Genomic DNA, 22,169 nt, shown 5'->3' with positions numbered 1-22,169 from the left:
ATTTCCAAAGACATGGTTATTATAGTTTTTGACTATGCGGAACAAAATGGCTATCTCAAAATTTCGATATGTTGACTTTTGGAGAAAAAATGAGCGTGGGAGGGGGCCTAGGTGCCCTCCAATTTTTTTGGTGACTTAAAAAGGGCATTAGAGCTTTTCATTTCCGTTAGAATGAGCCCTCTTGCGACATTCTAGGACCACTTGGTCGATACGATGACCCCTGGGAAAAAAAAAAAAAAAATAAATACGCACCCGTGATTTGTCTTCTGGCAAAAAATACAAAATTCCTCATTTTTGTAGATAGGAGCTTGAATTTTTCTATAGGGTTCTCTGATACGCCGAATGCGATGGTGTGATTTTCGTTGAGATTCTGTGACTTTTAGGGGATATTTTCCCCTATTTTCTAAAATAAGGCAAATTTTTGAAACTTATATATTTAAATCAGCATGAAAATCTGATTCTTTTGATGTGTATTTAAGCATCAACATTACATTTTTTAGAGTTTCGTTTACTATTGAGCCTGGTCGCTCCTTACTACAGTTTGTTACCACGAACTGTTTGATAATGTTCATTTATTTTATTTTCTAATAATTTCTCTGATTCTGCTACATTAACATTTGTATACATAGACACAACGTCACAGCTACTGATAATTGTATTTTCTGAAATATTTACGTTTTTGAGTTTTTCAACTAAATCGACCGATTTACACATATAAGATTTTTGAGAAAAAAACAAAGGTTTGAAGACTGTACATAACCATTTTCCATTGTTGGAGGCGGGGGCTTTCGTACAAGCTACAATTGGCCTTAAAGGAATGCCTTGCTTATGTAATTTTGGTAGACCATAAAATTTTGGACAAAAGCTGCCTCGGGAAAAAATTTATTATATAATTGTGAAGTAATTTTACCATTTTGTTTTAGATCTTTTAATTCTTTTATAATTTTGTTAGCAAACTGATCAGTATGGTCGTGGGTTATAGTATTACATGTAGTTTTATCATTTAGATTTGCATAAATTTTTGTGTCGTAATCTTTCGTATCCATGACAACCAAAGAATTGCTTTTATCTGCTTTAGTTATAATAATGAACGGATCTTTGCGGAGATTGGATAGAATTCTTAGGTCACACAAATTATCTGGTTTTATATTGGCGGGAGTATTAGCCTTTTTTTTATTATTGTAAAGTGTATCAATAAGACAAGCCCTAACTTCGTCTGGGTTGGAAATAGATGAATAAAATTTGTGCAAAGACGACTCTAGAGAGGAAATCAAATCCGCCACAGGAACTTGTTTTGGAAGAAAAGAGAATTTTGGACCTTTTTCGAGAGTTTGAATTTCCAATGGTTCAAGCGTTCTAGAGGACAAGTTAACCACAGTCGGTCCAGGAGTGAATCTTGGAGCATAAATAGGGTTATTTATCGATGATTCCTTTCCTAGGTTTTTCAATTTTTTAATAAGTCGTTCTCTTGATAAGCGGAAATCATGACTAAATAAATTTCTTTCCAATCCAGCAGCTTGGTTAAAATCAGCAGAAGACAAATTTTTATAATAAAAACTTTTCTAGAGATTTCTTTCAGAGGAAATAATGTATCTTTTTTGTTTTTTATCTTTAATAATGTGTATTAATATTTTTAATTGTAATGTATGGAGGAAATCGCTTTTATTTTCGGGTATTTAAGTGTAATCTGAATCTTAGAGACTTGGGAATAAGATTTTCAAATTGGCAAGATTCCAAGAACTTTTGCTGGTTAATAATATTAGAATTTTTTTGCCTAAACTAATGAAGTAAAATATGTCATTGGTCAACTGCTCCCCATAAGCGTGACGTGAATAACGACGGAGACCACACTGCCTTTCCATCACAAACACCATAAACAAGAAGAACAATAGGGAATTTTTTAAGACGGACGGAAACAAATTAGAATGAATATTTCAGCCCTATGTGCAAGGACCGTCCTCAGCAATACAAATAAGAAAAAACAACTTACGAGAGGAAAAAATCAATAAAACTAAAATGAACACTTTTTCAAAGCAGTCCCAGCATCCTTATCTCAGCGAAGTTCAACCAGGACTGAAAAATAAATAAAAAAATTCGTGGTAACGAACTGTATTAAGGAGCGACCCGGCTCAATAGTAACCAAAACTCTAAAAACGAAATATTGATACCAATAGTTACATCAAAAGAATCGCACTGGAATGCTGATTTTAAATATATAAGTTTCATCAAGTTTAGTCTTACTCATCAAAAGTTACGAGCCTGAAAAAATCTGCCCTATTTTAGAAAATAGGGTGAAACCCCCCTAAAAGTTATAGAATCCTAATGAAAATCACACCATCAGATTCTGCGTATCAGAGAACACTATTCTACAAGTTCCAAGATCTTATCTACAAAAATGTGGAATTTTGTATTTTTTGCCAGAAGACAAATCACGGATGCGTGTTTATTTGTTTGGTTTTTTTTCTGTTTTTTTTTTTCTTTTTCCCAGGGATGATCGCAATGACCCAGTGGTCCTAGAATTTTGCAAGAGGGCTCATTCGAACGGAAATGAAAAGTTCTAGTGCTCTTTTTAAGTGACCAAAAAAATCGGAGGACACCTAGACCCCCTCCCACGCTCATTTTTTCCCAAAGTAGTCGAATCAAAATTCTGAGATAGCCATTTTATTCAGCATAGTCGAAAACCTTATAAATATGTCTTTGGGGACGACTTACTCCCCAACAGTCCCCGTGTCAGGGGCTGCAAGTTGCAAATTTTGACCAGTGTTTATATATATTAATGGTTATTGGGAAATGTAGAGACGTTTTCAGGGGATTTTTTGGTTGGAAGGGGGGGGGGGGGTTGAGAAGAGGGGGCTATGTGGGGGAAATTTTCCATGGAGGAATTTGTCATGGGGGATGAAGATTTCCATAAAGGGGGCGCAGCAATTTCTAGCATTATTTAAAAAAACAATGAGAAAATAAGAATGAAAAAGTTTTTTCAACTGGAAGCATGGAGTAGCATTAGAAAAAACGAACAGAAAATATTACGCATATAAGGGGTTCACCTCCTCCTAACACCTCACTCTTTGCGCTAAAGGATTTTTAGTAATTTCAACTATTTATTCTACGGCCTTTGTGATTCAGGGGACAGAATTTAAGCTTTAATGCAAAGAGTTATTGACAAGGCATTGACGAGTTGGCGAACCTTCTCATATACGGAAGAAAAACACACGAACATAGAAGTTTGTTACGTAAGCTAATTCGTAAGTTACGTATATCTTTTACTAATGAAAATGTTCGTAAAAACTAAAAGTTCTAGTTGCCTTTTTAAGTACCCAAAAAATTGGAGAGCAACTGGGCCTCCTTCCCCTCCTTTTTTCGCAAAATCATTCGATCAAAACTATGGGAAAGCCATTTAACCAAATAAATAAATATGCAAATTTCGCTTTAATTATTCATCTGCGGAGAGCCGAAATCAAAACATGGATTAACTAAAAAACATTCAGAAATTAAATAAAAAAAAACAAGTTTTTTTAACTGAAAGTAAGGAGCGACATTAAAACTTAAAACGAACAGAAATTACCCCGTATATGAAAAGGGCTGCTCCTTCTTCAACACCCTGCTCTTTACGCTAAAGTTTTTACTGTTTTAAAAAGTAGAGTTGAGAGAAAGAGTCAAACTTTAGTGCAAAGAGCAAGGCGTTGAAGAAGGAGCAGCCCCTTTCATACACGGGTTAATTTCTGTTCGTTTTAAGTTTTAATGTCGCTCCTTACTTTCAGTTAAAAAAAACTTGTTTTTTTTTATTTAATTATTATGAAACGAGGCAATTCAATGAAATGAAAGAAAATGATTTAAAAACAGGTTTTTAATGCCAGCCAAGCTTTTTTCCACTGCTGATTTTATAGGTCTATTTGTGACAGGTTCTGTGATAATATCTATTGGTTTTTTTAAATATTTTGTAAGGTCATTTTTTGGGGGAAATGAGCGTAGGAGGGGGCTAGCTACCCTCTGATATTATTGGTCACTTTAAAGGGGCACTCGAAGTTTCGATTTCCGATCAAATGAGCCGTCTCACTATCTTCTACAATCACTGGCTCAATAAGATCACCCCTGAGAAAAAAAAAGAACAAATAAACACGCATCTATGATCTTTCTTCTGGCAAAAATTTAAATTTCCACATTTTTGCACATAGGAGCTTGAAACCCCTTCAGAAGTGTTCCCTGGTAAGCTGAATCTGACGAAGTGGTTTTCATTAAGATCATATGATGTTTTAGGGGTGTTTCCCCTTTTTCAAAATGGGGCAATTTATTCAGGCTCGTAACTTTTGAGTGGACGATTAAATTAGATGAATTTTACATATTTTGAATAAGCATCAAAATTTGATTCTCTTGATGTGTCTATTGTTATCAAGGCTCTGTTTCTTAGAGTTTCGGTTACTACTGAGCCTCAGAGCTTCTTACTTACAGTTTGTTACCACGAACTTCTTGATTCCCGCAATATATGGACTATGGTAAGTATATCCAAAGGAATTGATGCATAATGCCTAGTGAACAAAGTGTCCGACTTCCCTCACTGCAAGTATCATGAAAGAGCTGTTTAGCTGGTTTGTGGGAGTCCTCCAAGTGAGCAAAAAGCGCATACTCAGATAACATATACTAAAGAGCCAACTATTTGATAAGGAAATGATTGATACCCCACATCTGGATTAAAAGAATACATAACAAATTCTGGGATCTTAGTAGAAGACCAGAGTAGATGATTTGAAAATTAGATGTTAGAAGAGGAATATTCACCCGAGTTTCGGCTTTAGTCAGTTTTAACGAGTTTGTAGCATTAGAGGATTTATGAGTGTCGTGTCTATGGCAAAAACACCTCCCAAACAAGATAGCACAATGCATATATGTTAAGTTTAGTTGAAATGCCAATTGGGGTACAAATTCTGTACCAGGGTGGCGCCTATTCTTGTTCAGTCAATAGAAAAGTGCTATTAATACCAATGTATTGAAACGGTCCTAACTATGAGCCTTTGGTGACTTCGACATTATTATGCAAATGAATGAAATAGCAAAAGATGGTTGAAATTATATTACATTGCTTAATTGTAGCTTAGAAGAACCGGTTATAATAAAGAGGAATCTCACTTTCTCCATAAATGTGTGAAAGATTTAAAATCATTGACTTTGACTGATGAACCTTTCAAGGAGGTGCAAACTCTCGGCTGGATTATTTAATAATACATCAACAAATTACGAGCTGGGAGTACATAGATATAACCAATGGCAGTTATATGAGAATTTGGGTTAAGACCAAAGTAGTGTCACACAGGACCGGATCCATCCATTTACTTTCACCTTTTAGGGAGAGTAGAGAGCCCATTGGAATAACCTTTGGCGGCAAAGTGCTGAAACTAAAAAATTTTATGTTTGGGTTTTTCCTGTGTCTCTTATAATAAATATATGTTCTACTAGATTTAAAGTATTAGTTAACGAAAGTGAGAGTGGTTTTGTAGGTCAAACGTTTTTCTTAAATCATGACCAAAAAAGGCTAGGCTACTTGTATCATGGTATTCAATGGAAATTATAGTTATCTCCATTTAGTACAGCCCTTAGTCTCAAAGAACCATTAACCTGTTTGACTTAACTTTCTTGGACTTATCTTGGGTAAAGATCTGTGGCGTAATTTCGTACAAATTCCGAGGGGGGAGGGTGACAAAGCTGAAGCCAATTTTTTTAAATCAAGTGAAAATGACAGTAAAAATTGAAAATTGAGCCATAAAGAATCATGAAGATAAACTTATACGAAAGAAAACTACTTCGTTTTTGTGGATGTTTGAATTATGCTGGCCTATTTTAGGGTATTTTAAGGTTCGAAAAATGATTTATACCGTGGAAAACCAAACGATTTTTGTGCACAAATACTTTTTTTCTTTAAATAGAAATCAAGTTGACTGCATGCTTGACTTGACTGTGATTTACATTTTTTCAGGATTTATGTTGAATGTGGCTGAAATATACTTAAGCACATTCTTTACAGTCCCAAACACATGCAAGATGATTGGTATATTTTATTTATTTAATTTTATTTTATTTTATTATTTTAAGGTGAATTTACCTTTTAGATATTTAAAATCATGGATCAAGTTGAGGGGAAATTGCCTTCCAGTACATAGGGGACAGAATTTAAAAAAAATAAGGGTACAAATGGTAAGTGTGGGTATTGCGGAAAAGAGGATAATAATTTAGCCCATTTCCTCATGGAGTGCCAGGAGCTTGAAAGTCTTAGGGATGAAATTTGGGGGGACCATCAGTTGGTGCTGCTTTCTGATATCCTGAGGTCTTCGATGCCTGGAACCATATGCAAAATGGCAAGATATGTGGAAAAGGCGGGAGAGGCTCAGTCGAGCCCGAGTGAATGAAAATAAGTATTATTTTATATTGAGTGTGTGTTCTGTGCAGTGTTGTATTATTAAATCATGTTGTGTATGGCCGTAGGGCTCAAATAAACTTTCTTTCTTTCTTTCTATTAAAATGAAAGCAAGCAAACGTTGGTTTAACTATCTCTGTTTTTATCTTCAGTTGATAAATTTAGAAGATTTTGATTTGAACTACATAATCCAACAAAGTGAACATAAAAACATGGGAAATTCTGTTATTAAAACCGACTCAAAATCAAATCTTACTGAAGCACAGTTAGGTAGATCTTTGTAAATGTCTAAAGAATAACTACAAATAAAAATTTAAGAAAATAAAGAATAATGTTAAACTTTCAAATGATTTTAAAGATTTGTGAATTCCTTACGCATCACTACTCAAGAAATGCCCTCTTTGCGCCTGTCCATTATTGAAGTTCTATTCTGACTTAACACTGAATCAAAAACAAATCTTATTAAAACGAAATTTTTGGTAGATATTTGTAATTTTCATGGAATAACTAAAAATAAATGTTTAAGAAATAAAGACTAATGCTAAAATTTTAAATGATTTTTAAAAGTCATGTGAATCCCTGACACATTACTGCTCACAACCCATGCCCACTGCATCAATCCCTCACAATGCCCTCTGCATCAACCCATTATTAAAGTTTTATTCTGACTTAGCACCGATTCAAAATGAATCTTATTAAACACGATTTTAGTATCTTTGTAAATGTGTTATAGAAAAACTACAAAAAAAATGTTTAAAAGATAAAGAGTTACTTTAAAATTTCAAATGACTTTTTAAGATTTTTTGAGTCCTGACATGTTACCACTCACGAAATGCCCTCTTTGGATATGTCTATTATTAAAGTTTTATTCTAACTTAGCACTGTCTCAATAATAAATCTTATTAAAAAATTATTTTTGGTATCTTTGTAAATGTCTAAAGAAAAACTACAATTTGTTTTTAAAAGATAAAGAGAAACTTTAAGATAAGAGTCCTGATCAGAGTCCTGAAACATTACCACTCACAAAATGCCCTCCTTGTATGTGTCCATTATTTAAGTTTTATTCATGGTATTTTAAAGGCTTACTTCCAAAGAGTACTTTCATCAAAGTCGGCAGGTAGAGCCCAAGTCCTGTCCTACGTTGCCGCTTTTGGATGTGTTATAATGGCGATTCCTTCTGTTATCATAGGAGCTGTGGCAAAGGCAACAGGTATTTTTGCAGTCTCCTAATTATATTTTCGTATTTATATACCAATTTGATTGTATCTATTTGAAAAAGGATACTTGTCGATTATTCAAAACACGTCTAAGAAGTGAAGTTAGGTTAGGCCTAATCCTAACGAAATATAACAAAACATGATGATAAAATAACGCTTTAGAAACAAAATGATGGAAACGTAACCTCACCGAACCCATTACCACCTCTATATATTAAATATTTATTTAAAATACAGCAACGTCGTAGTATTTCTCACTCATAATAATCACATCATAACCAATTTGACTGGGAATCCGGTTTTTTTGGATATTAAATAAATAAAATAAAGTTTTTTTTTCAGCTGAAAGTAAGGAGCAGCATTAAAGCTTAAAACTAACAGAAATTATTACCTATATGTGGGGGGTTACTCCTCCACAACACCTCGTTCTTTACGGTAAGGTTTTTTATTACTTAACAAAAAAAAAACTTCTTATTGTTCTAAATAAACAAGCTTAGTGTTTCAGGATTCGTTCTTATAGGGTTGGGACAGAACTCAAACTTCAGCGTAAAAAGTGAGAAACATTGGAGGATTAGCCCACTCATATACGCAATAATTTCTGTTCGTTTTAAGTTTTAATGTTACTCCTTACTTTCAGTTGAAAAAACTGTTGTTTGTTTATATTTACTTTCTGATCGTTTTTAAAGAATGCCAGGAAATCTGGCTGCTCTTACATGGAAAAATCCCTCCCCCCAAGAATTTATTCTCTATTCAACTCAATCCGGGTGAAAATTTACCCGGACAATTACCCTAACATCTCCACATGTAAAATTGGAAAAGAGAAAGCAAGACATAAAAAGAATTTCGTATAAAAATTCTGACAAATTCCCCCAGTATAAAATTCCCCCCCTAAAATTCACCCCTTGGAAAATTCCATATCCGTCGAAAGTTATCCCCGAGGAAAATACCACCAGCAGAAAATCCCCCCCCCCCATGAAAGATGTATGCATACTTCCCAATAACAAATACCATACATAAACAAAAGGCAGATTTTGTAACTTAAAGACTTATCCCCGGCGGCGGTGGAAGGGTCATAATATCCCCAATGGCATGGTTGTCCGGCCTTTCAACTATGCTGAACAACATGGCAATGCAAAAATTTTGATTAGACGGTTTTGAGAAAAAGGGGCGTGGGGGGCCTAATTGTCCCGCCAATTTTCTTGGTCACTTAAAAATGTCGCTAGAACTTTTAATTTCCGTTCGATTGAGCCCACTCACGATATTCTAAGACTACTGGGTCGATACGATCACCCCAGAGAAAAAAAAAACAAATAAACATGCATCCGCGATCTTTCTTCTGGCAGAAAATATGAAATCTCACCTTTTTTCAGATCAACCTTAAAACTTCTACAGTAGGGTTATCTGATACGCTGAATCTGAGGGAGTGATTTTGATTAAGGTTCTATGACTTTTAGGGGACGTTTACCCCTTTTTCGAAAAATCAGGCAAATTTTCTCCGGCTCATAACCTTTGATGGGTGAGATTAAACTTATCCGAACTCATATATTTGAAGCCAGCATAAAACTCCGATTCTTTTGATAAAACTATTGGTATCAAAATTCTGTTTTTCAGAGTTTCAGTTACTATTGCGCTGGGTCGCTCCTTACTTACAGTTCGTTACCACGAACTGTTTGATTACACTGCGTATGTCTTGAATGTGCTTTGAACAACCGAAACTCGTGGTTATGACCTGTTTATTCTCAGAGAAAAACTACGTTGTAAGTATATATTAATTAAATGTTTAATACATATACGTGGTTAGAGGTTAGGTATTTAATATAATGCGTTCTGCATGCCCTGCTTTCCATAATTCTTCGTCGTAGTTTCCACAATTTTGTTTGTTATGTTATCATCAATTTTGTATGTTATCATCAATTTTTGGTATATTTCATTAGGATTAACCTAATTTCACTTCTTCGATGCGTTTCGTACAATTAACAAGTACCCTATTACATTACCGTATATGCCTTTAGTAATTTTTGAAGGGTATCCCCAGGGCCATGCCTAGGGGGGGGGTTAACTCATTAAGCCATCTAAGTTATTGCAGCTTGGTTGGGTGAGGGGGGTATGGCTTTGGAATTGCCAACTTTGTTCAAGTTTTTATTTGAATCAGCTATTTTTGCTTATTTTTGAGTCGGGAGGGTCGACTGTAATTAATTGTTCCCAGGGTACCACCAACCCTGGGAATGGCTCTGGGTATTCCATCATTCAAACTTGAATTTTTCATATTTAGGGAATATAATTTAAATCTCTCTCTAGTCAGTTTAGGTACTTTCGTATAATCCAGAGCACACTCGAAAAAATTGCTCTGTTGAATCTGAGGTAACCAGTTTATAACTGTCTGTATTCGGAGACAATTAGCTTTTGCTCAAGGAAAAAACTGCATTATAGATATTTTTTAATTAAATATTTAATGTATAGAGTCGGTATTCTGGTTAGGTTATGTTAGGTATTTCATATAATGCGTTCTAGGCGGCCTACTTTCCAAAGTTCTTTGTTGTAGTTTACATAATTTTGTTACTAAAGTATTATATTTTAATCATATTTTGGTATATTTCATTATGATTAACATAGCTTCACTTCTTGAGTGTGTTCTGATTTGTTCGGAAGTACCCTAGTCGATTTTCTACATGATTCTAACACAATTTTTCATTTTGCATGCTATGAATTCCATGTCATGAGTCCTAAAAAAAAAGCGCGATTTATTCTCAATATTTTGGTGACAATAAGCAAGATTGATTTTTAGTACTGACAGGGACCGTTCGTGTTCATTCAAGTCATTCTATACAATCATTCAAGAGCTATTTGTCATCTATGACAGTATCTCTTCTTCGGATCTTTTTCTTTAAGTGTCACCCAAACAAAAGAAACAAAATCTATCACCATTATCAAGGTTGAAGCCTCACAAAAGCGATCTTTTTTGCTGTAAATCAATTTACATTTGTATCAACGACAGTAAAATCAATAGCAGGTGATTCCATTGGTCTTTTCCCGTACGAAAAATTGAACTAAGTAGTATCTAGAAGTTCTCTTCTGTTGTGACGCGTAAGCTTATCAAACAGTTCTTGGTAACGAGCTGTAATTAAGGAGCGACTCGACTCAATAGTAACCGAAAATATAAAAAACTGAATTTTGATACCAATAAATACATCAAAAGAATTGGATCTTTATATTGATTTCAAATATAAAAGTTTCATCAAGTTTAGTCTTACCCATCAAAATTTACGAGCCTGAAAATTTACCTTATTTAAAAAAAAGGGGGGGAAATACCCCATAAAAATTATATAATCTTAATGAAAATCCCAGTATCAGGTTCAGTGTATCAGAAAACCTAGAAGTGGAGGTCATAAGTTTCTATCTGCAAAAAATGCAGAATTTGTTTTTTTTTTGCCAGAAGATTGTTGATGCGTGTTTATTTTTTTTTTTTTTTCAGGGGGTGAAAGTTTCAATGCAGTGCTCCTAAAATATCGCGAGAGGGCTCATTCGAACCAAAATTAGAAGTTCTAGAGCCCTTTTAAGTCACCAAACAAATTAAGGGGCATCTTGGTCCCCTCCCAAGTTAATTTTTCCCAAAGTCACCCAATCAAAATTTTTAGATAGCCTTTTCGTTCAGCATAGTTGAAAATCTAATAACTATGTCTCTGAGGATGACCAAACCCCCTATAGTCCCAGGGGGAAGGGCTACAATTTATGAGCTCTGCCTATTATTCACATAGAGTATTGGTTACTGGGAAGTATACACACGTTTTCAAGAGGAATTTTTTCTGGTCGGTTGTCGGGGGGAGGGGATTACGTGAGATAATATTTCCATGGAGGATGTTTTCATGGGGGAAGGGACATTTCTACGAAGGGGCTGTCAGATTTCCCAGCATCATTTAAAAAACGATCAGAAATTAGATTAAAAAATTGTTTTTTCAACTGAAAGTAAGAAGCAACATTTAAACTTAAAACGAACAAAAATCATTACGCATATGAGGGGGTTCACCCCCTATTCAATGCCTTGTTCTTTACGCTAAAGTTTTTTTTAATTACTTCCAAAAGAGCTCTCTATTCTAATTTAACGGCCTTTGTGATTCAGGGGTCATTCTTAAAGAATTCGAACAAAATTCAAACTTTAGCGTAATGAGTGCTTTTATCAAACTGTTCGTTATAACGAACTGTAGCGAGGAGCGACCCGGCTCAATAGTAGCTGAAACTCTAAAAAATGGAATTTTGATACCAATAGTTGCATCAAAAGAATAGTATTTTTATGCTGAATTTAACTATATAAGTTTCATCAAGTTTAGTCTTAGAAAATTTCCATTATTTTATAAAATAGGAGAAAACACCCCCTAAAAGTCATAGAATCTTAACGAAAGTCACACCATCAGATTCAGCGTATCAGAAAACCCTTCTGTCGCAGTTTCAAGCTCCTATCTACAAAAATGTGGAATTTTTTAGTTTTTGCCAGAAGATAGATCACGGATGTGCGTTTATTTGTTTGTTTTTTGTTGTTGTGTTTCTTCCCAGGGGTGATCGTATCGACTCTGTGGTCCTAGAATGCCGTGAGATGGCTCGTTCTAGCAAAACTTAAAATCTCTAGTTCTCTTTTTTAGTGCCCAGAAAAATTGGGAGGATCTTTCCATGGAGGAATTTATAACGAGGGAAGAAAATTTCCATCAATGGGGTGCAGGATTTTCTAACATTATTAAAAAAAACAATGAGAAAATAAATAAAGAAATTTTTTTCAACTGGATATAAGGAGCAGCATTAAAACTTAAAAAGAAGAGAAGTTATTACGTATATAAGGGGTTTGTCTCTTCCTCGCTCTTTACGCTAAAGTATTTTTAGTAATTTCAATTATTTATTCTACGGCCTTTGTGATTCAAGCGTCATTATTGAAGAATTAGGACAAAATTCAAGCTCCAGTGTAAAGAGTGAGGTATTGACAAGGAGACGAACCTCTCCATATATGTAATAAAAAATATACAAATACAGATGTTAGTTACGTAAGTTAATTCTTAAGTTACGTATATTTATTACTAATAAAAACGTTCGTGAAAAAATAAAGCATTCTAGTTGCCTTTTTAAATAGTAGGGCGACTAGATCTCCTCCCTCACCCCTTTTTTATCAAAATCGTCAGATCAAAACTATGAGAAAGCCTTTTAGCAAAAAAAAAATTACATGCAAATTTCATTATAATTATTCATGTGCGGTGAGCCAAAATCAATACATGTATTAGTTCAAAAACGTTCAAAAATTAAAAGAAAAATAAGTTTTTTCAACTTCAAGTAAGGAGCTACACTAAAACTCAAAACGTACAGAAATTATTCCGTATATAAAAGGGGTGTCTCCTCCTCAATGCCTAGCTCTTGACGCTTAAATTTTTTATTGTTTTAAAGAAAGTAGAGTTGTGAAAAAAAGAGTCAAACTTTAGCGTAAAGAGTGGGATGTCGAGGAGGGGACAGCATCTTTCACATCTGGAATAATTTCTGTTCGTTTTAAGTTTTAATGTCGCTCCTTTCTTCTAGTTAAAAACACTTGTTCTTGTTTCTTATTTAATCTAACAGTTCGTGGTAACGAACTGTAGTAAGGAGCGACCCGGCTCAATAGTAACCAAAACTAAAAAAAAAATGGAATTTTTATACTAATAGCTACATCAAAAGAATCACATTTTAATGCTGATTTTAAACAGTTTTTTACTTAAAAGAAAGAGTCAAACTTTTTCGTAAACAGCGGGACGTTGATGAGGAACCAGCCCCTTTCATATACGAAGTAATTTCTGTTCGATTTAAGTTTTAATGCCGCTCCTTACTTTCCGTTATAAAAACTTGTTTTTTTTTTAATTTTCCTAGAAAGAGACAAGTACGTTACCATAACCACAACTGTAAACATAAGCACAGGGCAGTTACCCTAAGGCTGTGGGGGTAATATCAACTCCGAAAGTATACTTTTGATATTTTTAAACCGATTGGTTATCTCCAAATTTTGATCCGGCATCAAAAGGGTTACGAACTGAGGGGGGTTCCCAAATTGAACTTTTAATTTTTAATTTAATACACCCCTCCCAGGTTTCTGTAACTTGGCATTTGACGAAGAAGACAGAGAAAAAGTTTTTTACCTGTATTATTGTCCTTTGTCAGGCCTTGTCATTTCTAACTCCCTTTTCCTTCTGGGGGTCGTTTTCAACCCCCTTTACTTTTTTTTTTATTTGGGTTCCCATAGCCAAAGTACTTCAAGATATAAAATCCAATTCGATCGGAGAAAAAAGTTTTCTAGCTATTTCCAGCCCCTGTTTTTCAGGGGGCCTTAGCCCCAGTATATTTTTTTGAAATAGAAGTTTCTCTTGGCTGAAAGACTTACGGTTGTAAATTTCAAGTTTATTAGTAACAAACAATTTTTGACCCATTTTGAGATTCCTACCCCCCCCCCTCACTACCCTTCTGCGACTAAATAGCTTTCTTTTTGACCCAGAGAGAAATCCCTGAAATTTCCAAGCTAATTGCACATCAAATATCAGTAAGCTTCGTTTTTGCTATAAAATCTATATGTAAACAATTGACGGTTTGCGTTACTTACGGTCATTACCTCAGTCGATGTAGGTGATCATATCAGAAGCATATGTATTGAAATTTTACATTATTTCGAACAAAATAGTAATCGTATAATTGTGATTGGATGCCCTGTGCGCTATGGGGAGGCTGGGCAACACAAAAGGGGACGGAAGGAGAGCAGATTGACTTACAACCAATTTCGCCTTTGAGAAACTGCACTAGAAGTTCCAATTCGCAACCAAATGGACCCCCTCCGACATCTTAGTGACCAGCTCTTCTATACAAAGGGCCAAGGGTCCTATTAGGGGCAGATATAGTGTAAAATGTTTAAGGTTCAATGTGACAAGGGTGCGAATAAGCAAAATCTTGAGGTGTGCCCAATGTGACAAGGGTGTCAATAATTTCCAAAAATGACAATTTTTTTTTAAAGAGCAAACAAAGAAAAACAACAAAGAATAAGGAAGCCAGAAAAAATATTGGGGCACCCTGGGTACCCCCCCCCCACTGGATCCATCAGTGGGTCCTACTGCGGTATTTTGTTTTAAGCTTAATTCTATTCTCTATCTTTATTTCAAAGCCTGGAATGAGACGTCCTATACTGGACCAGTACCGTTAACAGATGAACAGACACGAATGGTATTGCCTATGGTTTTGCAACATTTAACCCCCAGTTTTGTGTCATTTTGTGGTCTGGGGGCTGTTTCTGCGGCAACAATGTCATCAGCTGATTCTTCAATACTTGGAGCATCATCAATGTTTGCTAGAAACGTTTATCGACTAATTTTCCGTCCAAGAGTAAGTGCTCAAATTCCACAACTCTACCTTGAATTAAATTAACTTCCGGATGTAATTAGTTTCATCTTTCAATTAATTAAGCATTATACAATTGAAAGCTATTGAAATTGTAAGCTGAGCAGGTGGGAAGTTGCGTGGTGGGTTTTTAAGTGTGGGAGGCTATTGATGGTTTTTGAATGTGGGGAGTTATTAGTGATGAAATTTTCTACACAAACTAAACAGTTACGGCAAGTTATTTATAAAAGGTCCAAAAATGTTTTAACCAGCTTTGATCTTTTCTGGATTAATAATCATAAAACAAATGTATATTACAAAAGCGGTTACAAGCAATAATTTTGAGTGATTTTTAGAATGGCCAAATAGTTAGTTTTGGAGTATATTGTACAAAACGATGTTTTGACGAAGCAAAAATATATTTTCAACTGATTTTGAATCAACACTGAATTAGTTATGATAAAAAGTCTAATGTCTAGTTAGTCTAATTATGAATTAAAAAGTCTGATTATGATATAATGATAAAAATTAATTATGATAAAATATAAAGTCTTATCGATAATTCAATTATCGTAGGGGATTCAAAATTCATCAACCCAATATAAACACTAAGCAAATATTATGCTGAAGTCTTTTATTATATAGATATAGGCCTACAATAATCCTTCAACCCATTCATAGTAAAAGAAAATATTTTAGTAAATTTACGAAAAAAGCAAAAAAAAAACATATTGCTTTGCAAGATTCAGTGAACTGATGCCATATGACAGTCTTTTTTTAAATTGTGGAGCTCCATTCTTTTAAGGTCTGTAATTTATAGAAATCCTTGTCAACTATCAACTATCTTACTATTAGGATTCTTAAAATTTTCTGTCTCCATCTCTTACTTGTCAACATAAATCTATGATCATTACGGTCTTCCTTCAATGTAGTATCAGGATACAAGACTGACGTAAAATTGGATATAAATTTTACATTGATCGCATTTTGTCTTAAAAAGAAACTAAATTCTTTCTTTTCATGAATTCAATTAGTTAAATTAGGAATTATTATCCTGCAGAAAAAGTAACCTAAGACGCAAGAGGAAGAACTTGAAATTTTAATTTCTGCGCCTATAGGATTATTTTAATAAGAGAACTTCAATTTCAATAAGTAGGCAATAGGAGAATTTCAATAATGAAATTTAAAAATATTTCATCTACGGACGTGCCCGGTTTACAGCTTCTAATCAGGTATTAATTAAATAATTCAGCCTCTCAAAATTTGTTAAAATGCAAAATTGAAAACTTATATTAAGTTGTAGCAGAAAATTTCTACTGGCCTATAATAGAAACCATTTTGAGATTATATACATATATTTAAGCGTATGCTATTAGAATTAGGGTTCTCTTCCTTCTACAAAATTTGAGACGAACGAATCTATTTAAAAATTTCTCCCTCAAGCAGAAACTTATTTCCATAACTCCATATGTAAATGATGGAAGGTATACAAGTTTTCGAAATTGTAACGCTTCTCTTTTCGATTCGATTAACCTGAGGGTGTTGAAATCAGTTTATTCCAGGCGTCTGAGCATGAAATTATATGGGTGATGAGAATATCGATATTTGTCACTGGTACATTGGCTACAATAATGGCTCTCACAATCCCAACAATTTATGGTTTGTGGTAAGTATTGTTTTTTTCTAATACTTAAATGAAAATTTGTAATAGATCTAACATAATTCTAGAAAATTAAGGATGATTCAGAGATTATTAGTGTTAAGTGAGGGGAGAAACCTACCTTCCCCAGAGAAAAGTTTACTAGATTTGTTTAGAAAAGATAAAAAAATAATTCAAACTTGAATATCCATTTAATCTTGCTCTCATACATAAACATCTATCTTATCAAACTAAACATAAGTATTAATATATTATGGTTTTAGTCGGTTCGTGTGTGACAAATTGTTCTTTTTTATAAACAGGAAAACTATTTTGCATACGGATAAGATACCCTCAAATATTGTAGGATAAATAAAAGATTTGTCAAAAAAGGCGATACTATCCTCCAAATCTGGCAAATTAGGGTTCTTATTAGTTTTAGCCAAGTCCCTACAAGACGCTCTACTTCTGATTCTTTTTTAAAACTAAACTGAAATGATGTTTCAGTTGGTATACTCATATGTTATGAAATCTTAATTGCGGCTTTATTGTAGCAGATTGGCTTTGCATTTGTAGCTTCACTTGCAGCCGGCCTCTACCATTACTTAGTGCTAATGTTTCAAACTGCAAGGAGTGGCTTGTAATCATAACCAAAACTATAAAAGAAGGACTTTTGATAACAACATTTATGAACATCACATGAACTAGTTCTGATCGTATCAAATTCATTCAGTTTAAAGTTGCACACGATATGTTTTGACCTTTTATGAACATTTGCCTTTTTTTTTAAAAATGGACGGAACACTCCAAATAGAAAACTAATCTTCATGTAAAAATATTCAAATGGAAGTAAGAAGCAGCATTAAAACTTAAAACAAAATTTATTCCGTATATGAGGGGGGGGGCTTCCCCCCCGATCTTTAAGCTAGCAGTCTTTAGTACTTAAAAAAAAAATTAGTATTCTAATTAAATGGTCATTGTGTTTCAGGAGTCGTTGTTAAAGAATTGAGACAAAAGTCAAACAGTAATGATTCATTAACTTGATTCGTTCATTCATTAATCCAATTAATGGAATGAAATTTTAAATTAATTTTATAAATGATCCGTTTATTTCGTGTGGACTTCGTGCATTTTTATACTCTTTTGATTGGGTTTATTTTGTGTTTTCTTTATTCTTCTACATTTACCAATTGAGTTATGCTTAGCTATTGTGGTCTTACACATTTTTCAAATGTGCTTATATACAATCAATAGATAAAGTAGTTGTGTAGCTACTTTTTTGGCACCAAGTACTGTAATACTTCAGCATGAAGTGAAGAGGGTTGTTCTCTCTGTTATGTTAAACAGATTATGTTCGTTGTAAGTTTTAATGTCACTCTTTTCTTTTGTTTGGAAAACATATTGTATTAATAGGTTTAGAGAAAGTGGCCAATCTATGCTGGCAACACAAGTATTATTATAGTCGATATGTTTCAGTAAAATCTTAAAAGTAAATTGCATTTTATGAACTTTTAGGCAATGTCGATTTCAAATTTGTCTTATTTTTTTAAATATATTTTATTAATCATTTTATATACATTTTGTTAAGTTTAAATAACACTTTGTTCAGTTTAAATACACTTTGTTCAGTTAAAATACTACCAAGCAGAGGTTTAAAATGAGAAAAATTATTCCTAAAAAGACACAAATTTTCACTCGACCATTCCTCCTCTTTACATTAGTAAACTAAGCTTAAAAAATTCAATAAAACTGTGACATAAAACTCAATAAATAGGTTGGCAAAAATTGCAACTATACTCACGAATAATGCTGGTGATTAAATAGTGAATATGCATGCTGTCACTCAAATAATATTGAAAGTGAGCTCAACTGTTTGTTACTGAGAGAAAAATCGTGATAATTACACATTTTTGGGTATAAAAATGGCATGAATTTCGTCAATAAGAAAAGCCAGTCATAACCACAAATATTTTACTTTCCAACACAATTTTGTAACTGTCATTTTGACAGATGAAGTTGTGAAATTGCTGAAAATGATTCGTTAAAAATGATTATTAAATTGTATAATTTTGACTTATCGTGGAGTTCACTTTCGAGCGTATTACTCCAAAGATACAAGAGCTCGTGCGACCAATTTTGTCCAACTTATAAATAATAAGCCGAAATATGGATTTTTGTGAGAAAAATGAACAGGCTTAGAATATCATTTTTTTTTAAATTGAAAAAGATTAAGACTAAAAACTGCCGTTGAAAAAGACAAACAGAAATTAATAAAAAAAAAAGAAAAAACATAATTGAAGAAGTTTTCCAAAGAAAAGGAAACAGCAACATTAAAGCGGAAATGAGCAGAAATAAAGTTATATAAATTTTCAGTATAAATCTACCATAAAACTGCTTGGTGTATTGTGGAAAATAATTTTTATCCTGTCCCTAAAGTCTTAGGTATTTGAGTATTTTTTAGGAAATTATCGGGAATAAAAAGAAAAACTTTAGCGGAAAAAGTGAGGGGCGGAGGAACAACACCCTCGTATATGGAATAATTTATGTTTGTTTTAAATTCTAGCATACTTTCATTTAAAAAACTTATCCTTTAATTTAGTTTATGTCCGTTTTTAGTACTACATCCAGAATTACCTTAGGCTTTAGCCTACTTATAATGTTAAAATTGATTTGAATTTCTTCCACGAAACAAATTTTCAAAGAAAATTAAGGAACTCCATTAAACCAAAAATTAGCAGAAATAATATCAAATAATCTACCAAGCGCAAAACTACCACAAATCACCATCAGTTAGTAACTAAAACCCGAAACGAACAGAAATTTCAATAAATAAATAAATAAAACTCAAAACGAGATTAAGACAATTTTTTACTTTGACCCCGCTCCATCACTTTAAGGAAGCCTCAAACTGTCCCTTTCCTCTCTTCTAACCTAAGGAAACGTATCTGCACGACAACCTATAATGTTAAACCTGGTTTTTCTATTTCCAAAAATTTGTAACAAAAATATCTGTTTTATATTGTATAAACTATTGGAACATTAGAGCCATTAGAACATTAGAGAGGTTATATTCTAATTGTTCTAATTAGAATATTAGAACATTAGAGCCATTAGAACAAACACTCTTCAAATACTTTTATAGTCAAATATAAACCCCTAAAAGTCCTAAACATTCATCACAACTTTCATATAGATTTTACTTCTAATGAAACAAAGATTCGTTTAGTAAATAGTAGGTTCAGGTGTCTGGCATAAAATGTCTTTAGAATATGAGTTTACAGACAGAGTTAATTATAATATTGTACATCATTAAACTGTACGCAGTAACATAAAAAACTTTATAGGTACACATGCTCTGATTTGCTTTACGTCATTAACTTTTATCGGTACCTGTGCTGTGACATAGTTTACGTCATTAAATTTTATTGACAGCCGTGCTCTGATTTGGTTTATATCATTAGATTCTATAGGTACATATGCTCTGATATGATTTACGTTAATAAATTTTATAGGTACCTTTGCTCTGATTTGGTTTACGTCATCCTTTTCCCACAACTTCTTGGAGTTGTTCATTTCAAAAGATATTGCAATACTTATGGAAGTCTAGCATCTTACATAATCGGTCTATTGGTTCGACTCTCTGGCGGTGAACCATTAATGAACATGCCAGCAATCATTCATTACCCTGGTTGGAACGGGGAAGAACAGTTGTTCCCTTTCCGAACCTTAGCGATGATCTTGTCTCTTATTTCCCTTGCTGCCTTCACACAATTATCTAAATGGCTTTTCGAGAATGGAATTCTTGCGCCACACTGGGATTTCCTGAGGTAGGTTCGGCTCTTGAATTCTTAATGAGGAACATGGAAGGGGCAAAAGGGGAAGTGAGGTATTCATGTTTCCTTAAATATTCAGTTCAAATCAGTGTAGAAAGGGATAAATAATGAGCTTAGTCAGGGGAATGACAATTTACATCTAATTCCAGGGAGAGGTGTGAATAAAGGCTTAGGATTTTTTTTCTTATTCAACTGAATTCTTGTGAAAAACTATTCAATACATAACATATACAATTTTCAGGCTTCTTATAAATACAGACTCTGTTTTTTTTTTTTTGTTCTATTTGTGAATCATGTTTTTGAGAATGAGAAATTTTAGCCCCCTAGGACAGATATCATATCAAGGATGGAGCCGAACCGTAAGAACTAATGTAATAAAAGTGACATGATTTATTTTTCTTGTCCTATTTTTTTTTGAAAAATGGTGCAATGTGAAAAATGGTGCCAATTTTAAGATCCTTTTTTAAGTACAGAGTGAAACAATCGACGTTTTTTTCTGTTTTATTCAAAAACCTAGTAATTCTATAACTCTTTTGTTGAAAACGAGAAATTCCAACCCCTTGGGACAGTTATCCTGTCAAGGATGGAAACAAATCCCAGGATAAGTGTCAAAAGTGTCAATTAAAAGGAGCGTGTACTCCCTAGTTTTTTTCCCTACTCCCTAAATTCTGAAAAATACCTTTTTTGTTTTTTTTTCATTGAAAATGTCCTCTATTTAGTATTTACGTTAGTTTCCGCTGAGATTTATTACTCTGAACAAGATTCTTAATGAGGGCCAAGAAAGGACATTTTTTTTCGGTAAATATACCTAGATGATTGTAATAAATATTCTTAGACTAATTTCAAACTTTCATTAAGGTCTTTCATTAATAAATGCATGCAATAATTTAAAAATAGTTGTAATCATTAGCACTATAGACGACTTGGTGGACTTCTTTGCCAGAATACCTGATTTTACTTTCTATCATTTGTCATTTTCTTGCTCCTCCAATATCGTTTCACGCTTAGACTTCCTCTTTATTCTCTACGAGTTGTCTTGTTTGTACTATAACATATTTTTGCACATATTCATCAAACATGCTCATGGTAACGAGCAGGTGGTAAAAAGCAATATATGTATATAGTAACAAAAATATGAAAAAATAAATTTGTAAAAAGGATCTGTTTTTATTTACAACGACTCCAAATGTATAGATTTAGTTATATTTAAAGTAGCTATAAAAATTTATGTGCCTGACTAGCTTTGTGCAATCTAAGAAAAAGGAGATAAAAAACACTAAAATGATTGTGATCTCAATGAAAAATGGAACGTAGTACTCAACATGTTTAAGAACCCTACTGTGGAAGAATTCAGAATCCTATTTGCAAATCACTGTATATTCAATTTTTCCGTGGTATTTGGTAACTGATACATTTTTATTTGTTTGTTTGTTCTTCTAATGGGTGATCATAATGGACCTAGAGTATCGATAGGGTGCTCATTCAGACTGTGATTAAAATTTCTATTTCTATATTAAAGCGAAAAAGGAGACTTTACCAGAAAAGTATTAAATACCTTCCTCAACACCCCACTTTTTATGCTGAAGTTTGATTTTTCCTTTTTCTACCAATGCATAAAGAATAATTCTATAGAAGAGCAAAGTGATACGGAATTTATTTACTTTTTCTGGTATATGTATTTGTATTTGCTTTAAAAAGTGAAATTTTAGTTTAAG

At 33.4% G+C, this 22,169-nt stretch overlaps 1 protein-coding gene across 4 annotated transcripts in view; it reads left to right on the top strand.

Moving 5' to 3' along the window:
- Positions 1 to 22,169, top strand: part of LOC136036009 (high-affinity choline transporter 1-like) — a 103,336-nt gene that overhangs the window by 75,071 nt on the left and 6,096 nt on the right. For all 4 annotated transcript variants that reach the window (XM_065717928.1, XM_065717929.1, XM_065717927.1 and 1 more), the window contains exons 7-10: positions 7,484 to 7,613; positions 14,771 to 14,988; positions 16,545 to 16,648; positions 20,134 to 20,448. In XM_065717928.1, coding sequence (XP_065574000.1) covers positions 7,484 to 7,613; positions 14,771 to 14,988; positions 16,545 to 16,648; positions 20,134 to 20,448 — 767 coding nt within the window. The remainder of the gene's footprint in view (positions 1 to 7,483; positions 7,614 to 14,770; positions 14,989 to 16,544; positions 16,649 to 20,133; positions 20,449 to 22,169) is intronic.

Source organism: Artemia franciscana, chromosome 15, assembly GCF_032884065.1.
Source record: "Artemia franciscana chromosome 15, ASM3288406v1, whole genome shotgun sequence".
Classification (NCBI taxonomy): domain Eukaryota; kingdom Metazoa; phylum Arthropoda; class Branchiopoda; order Anostraca; family Artemiidae; genus Artemia; species Artemia franciscana.
This window is presented reverse-complemented; position numbering and strand designations above follow the sequence as displayed.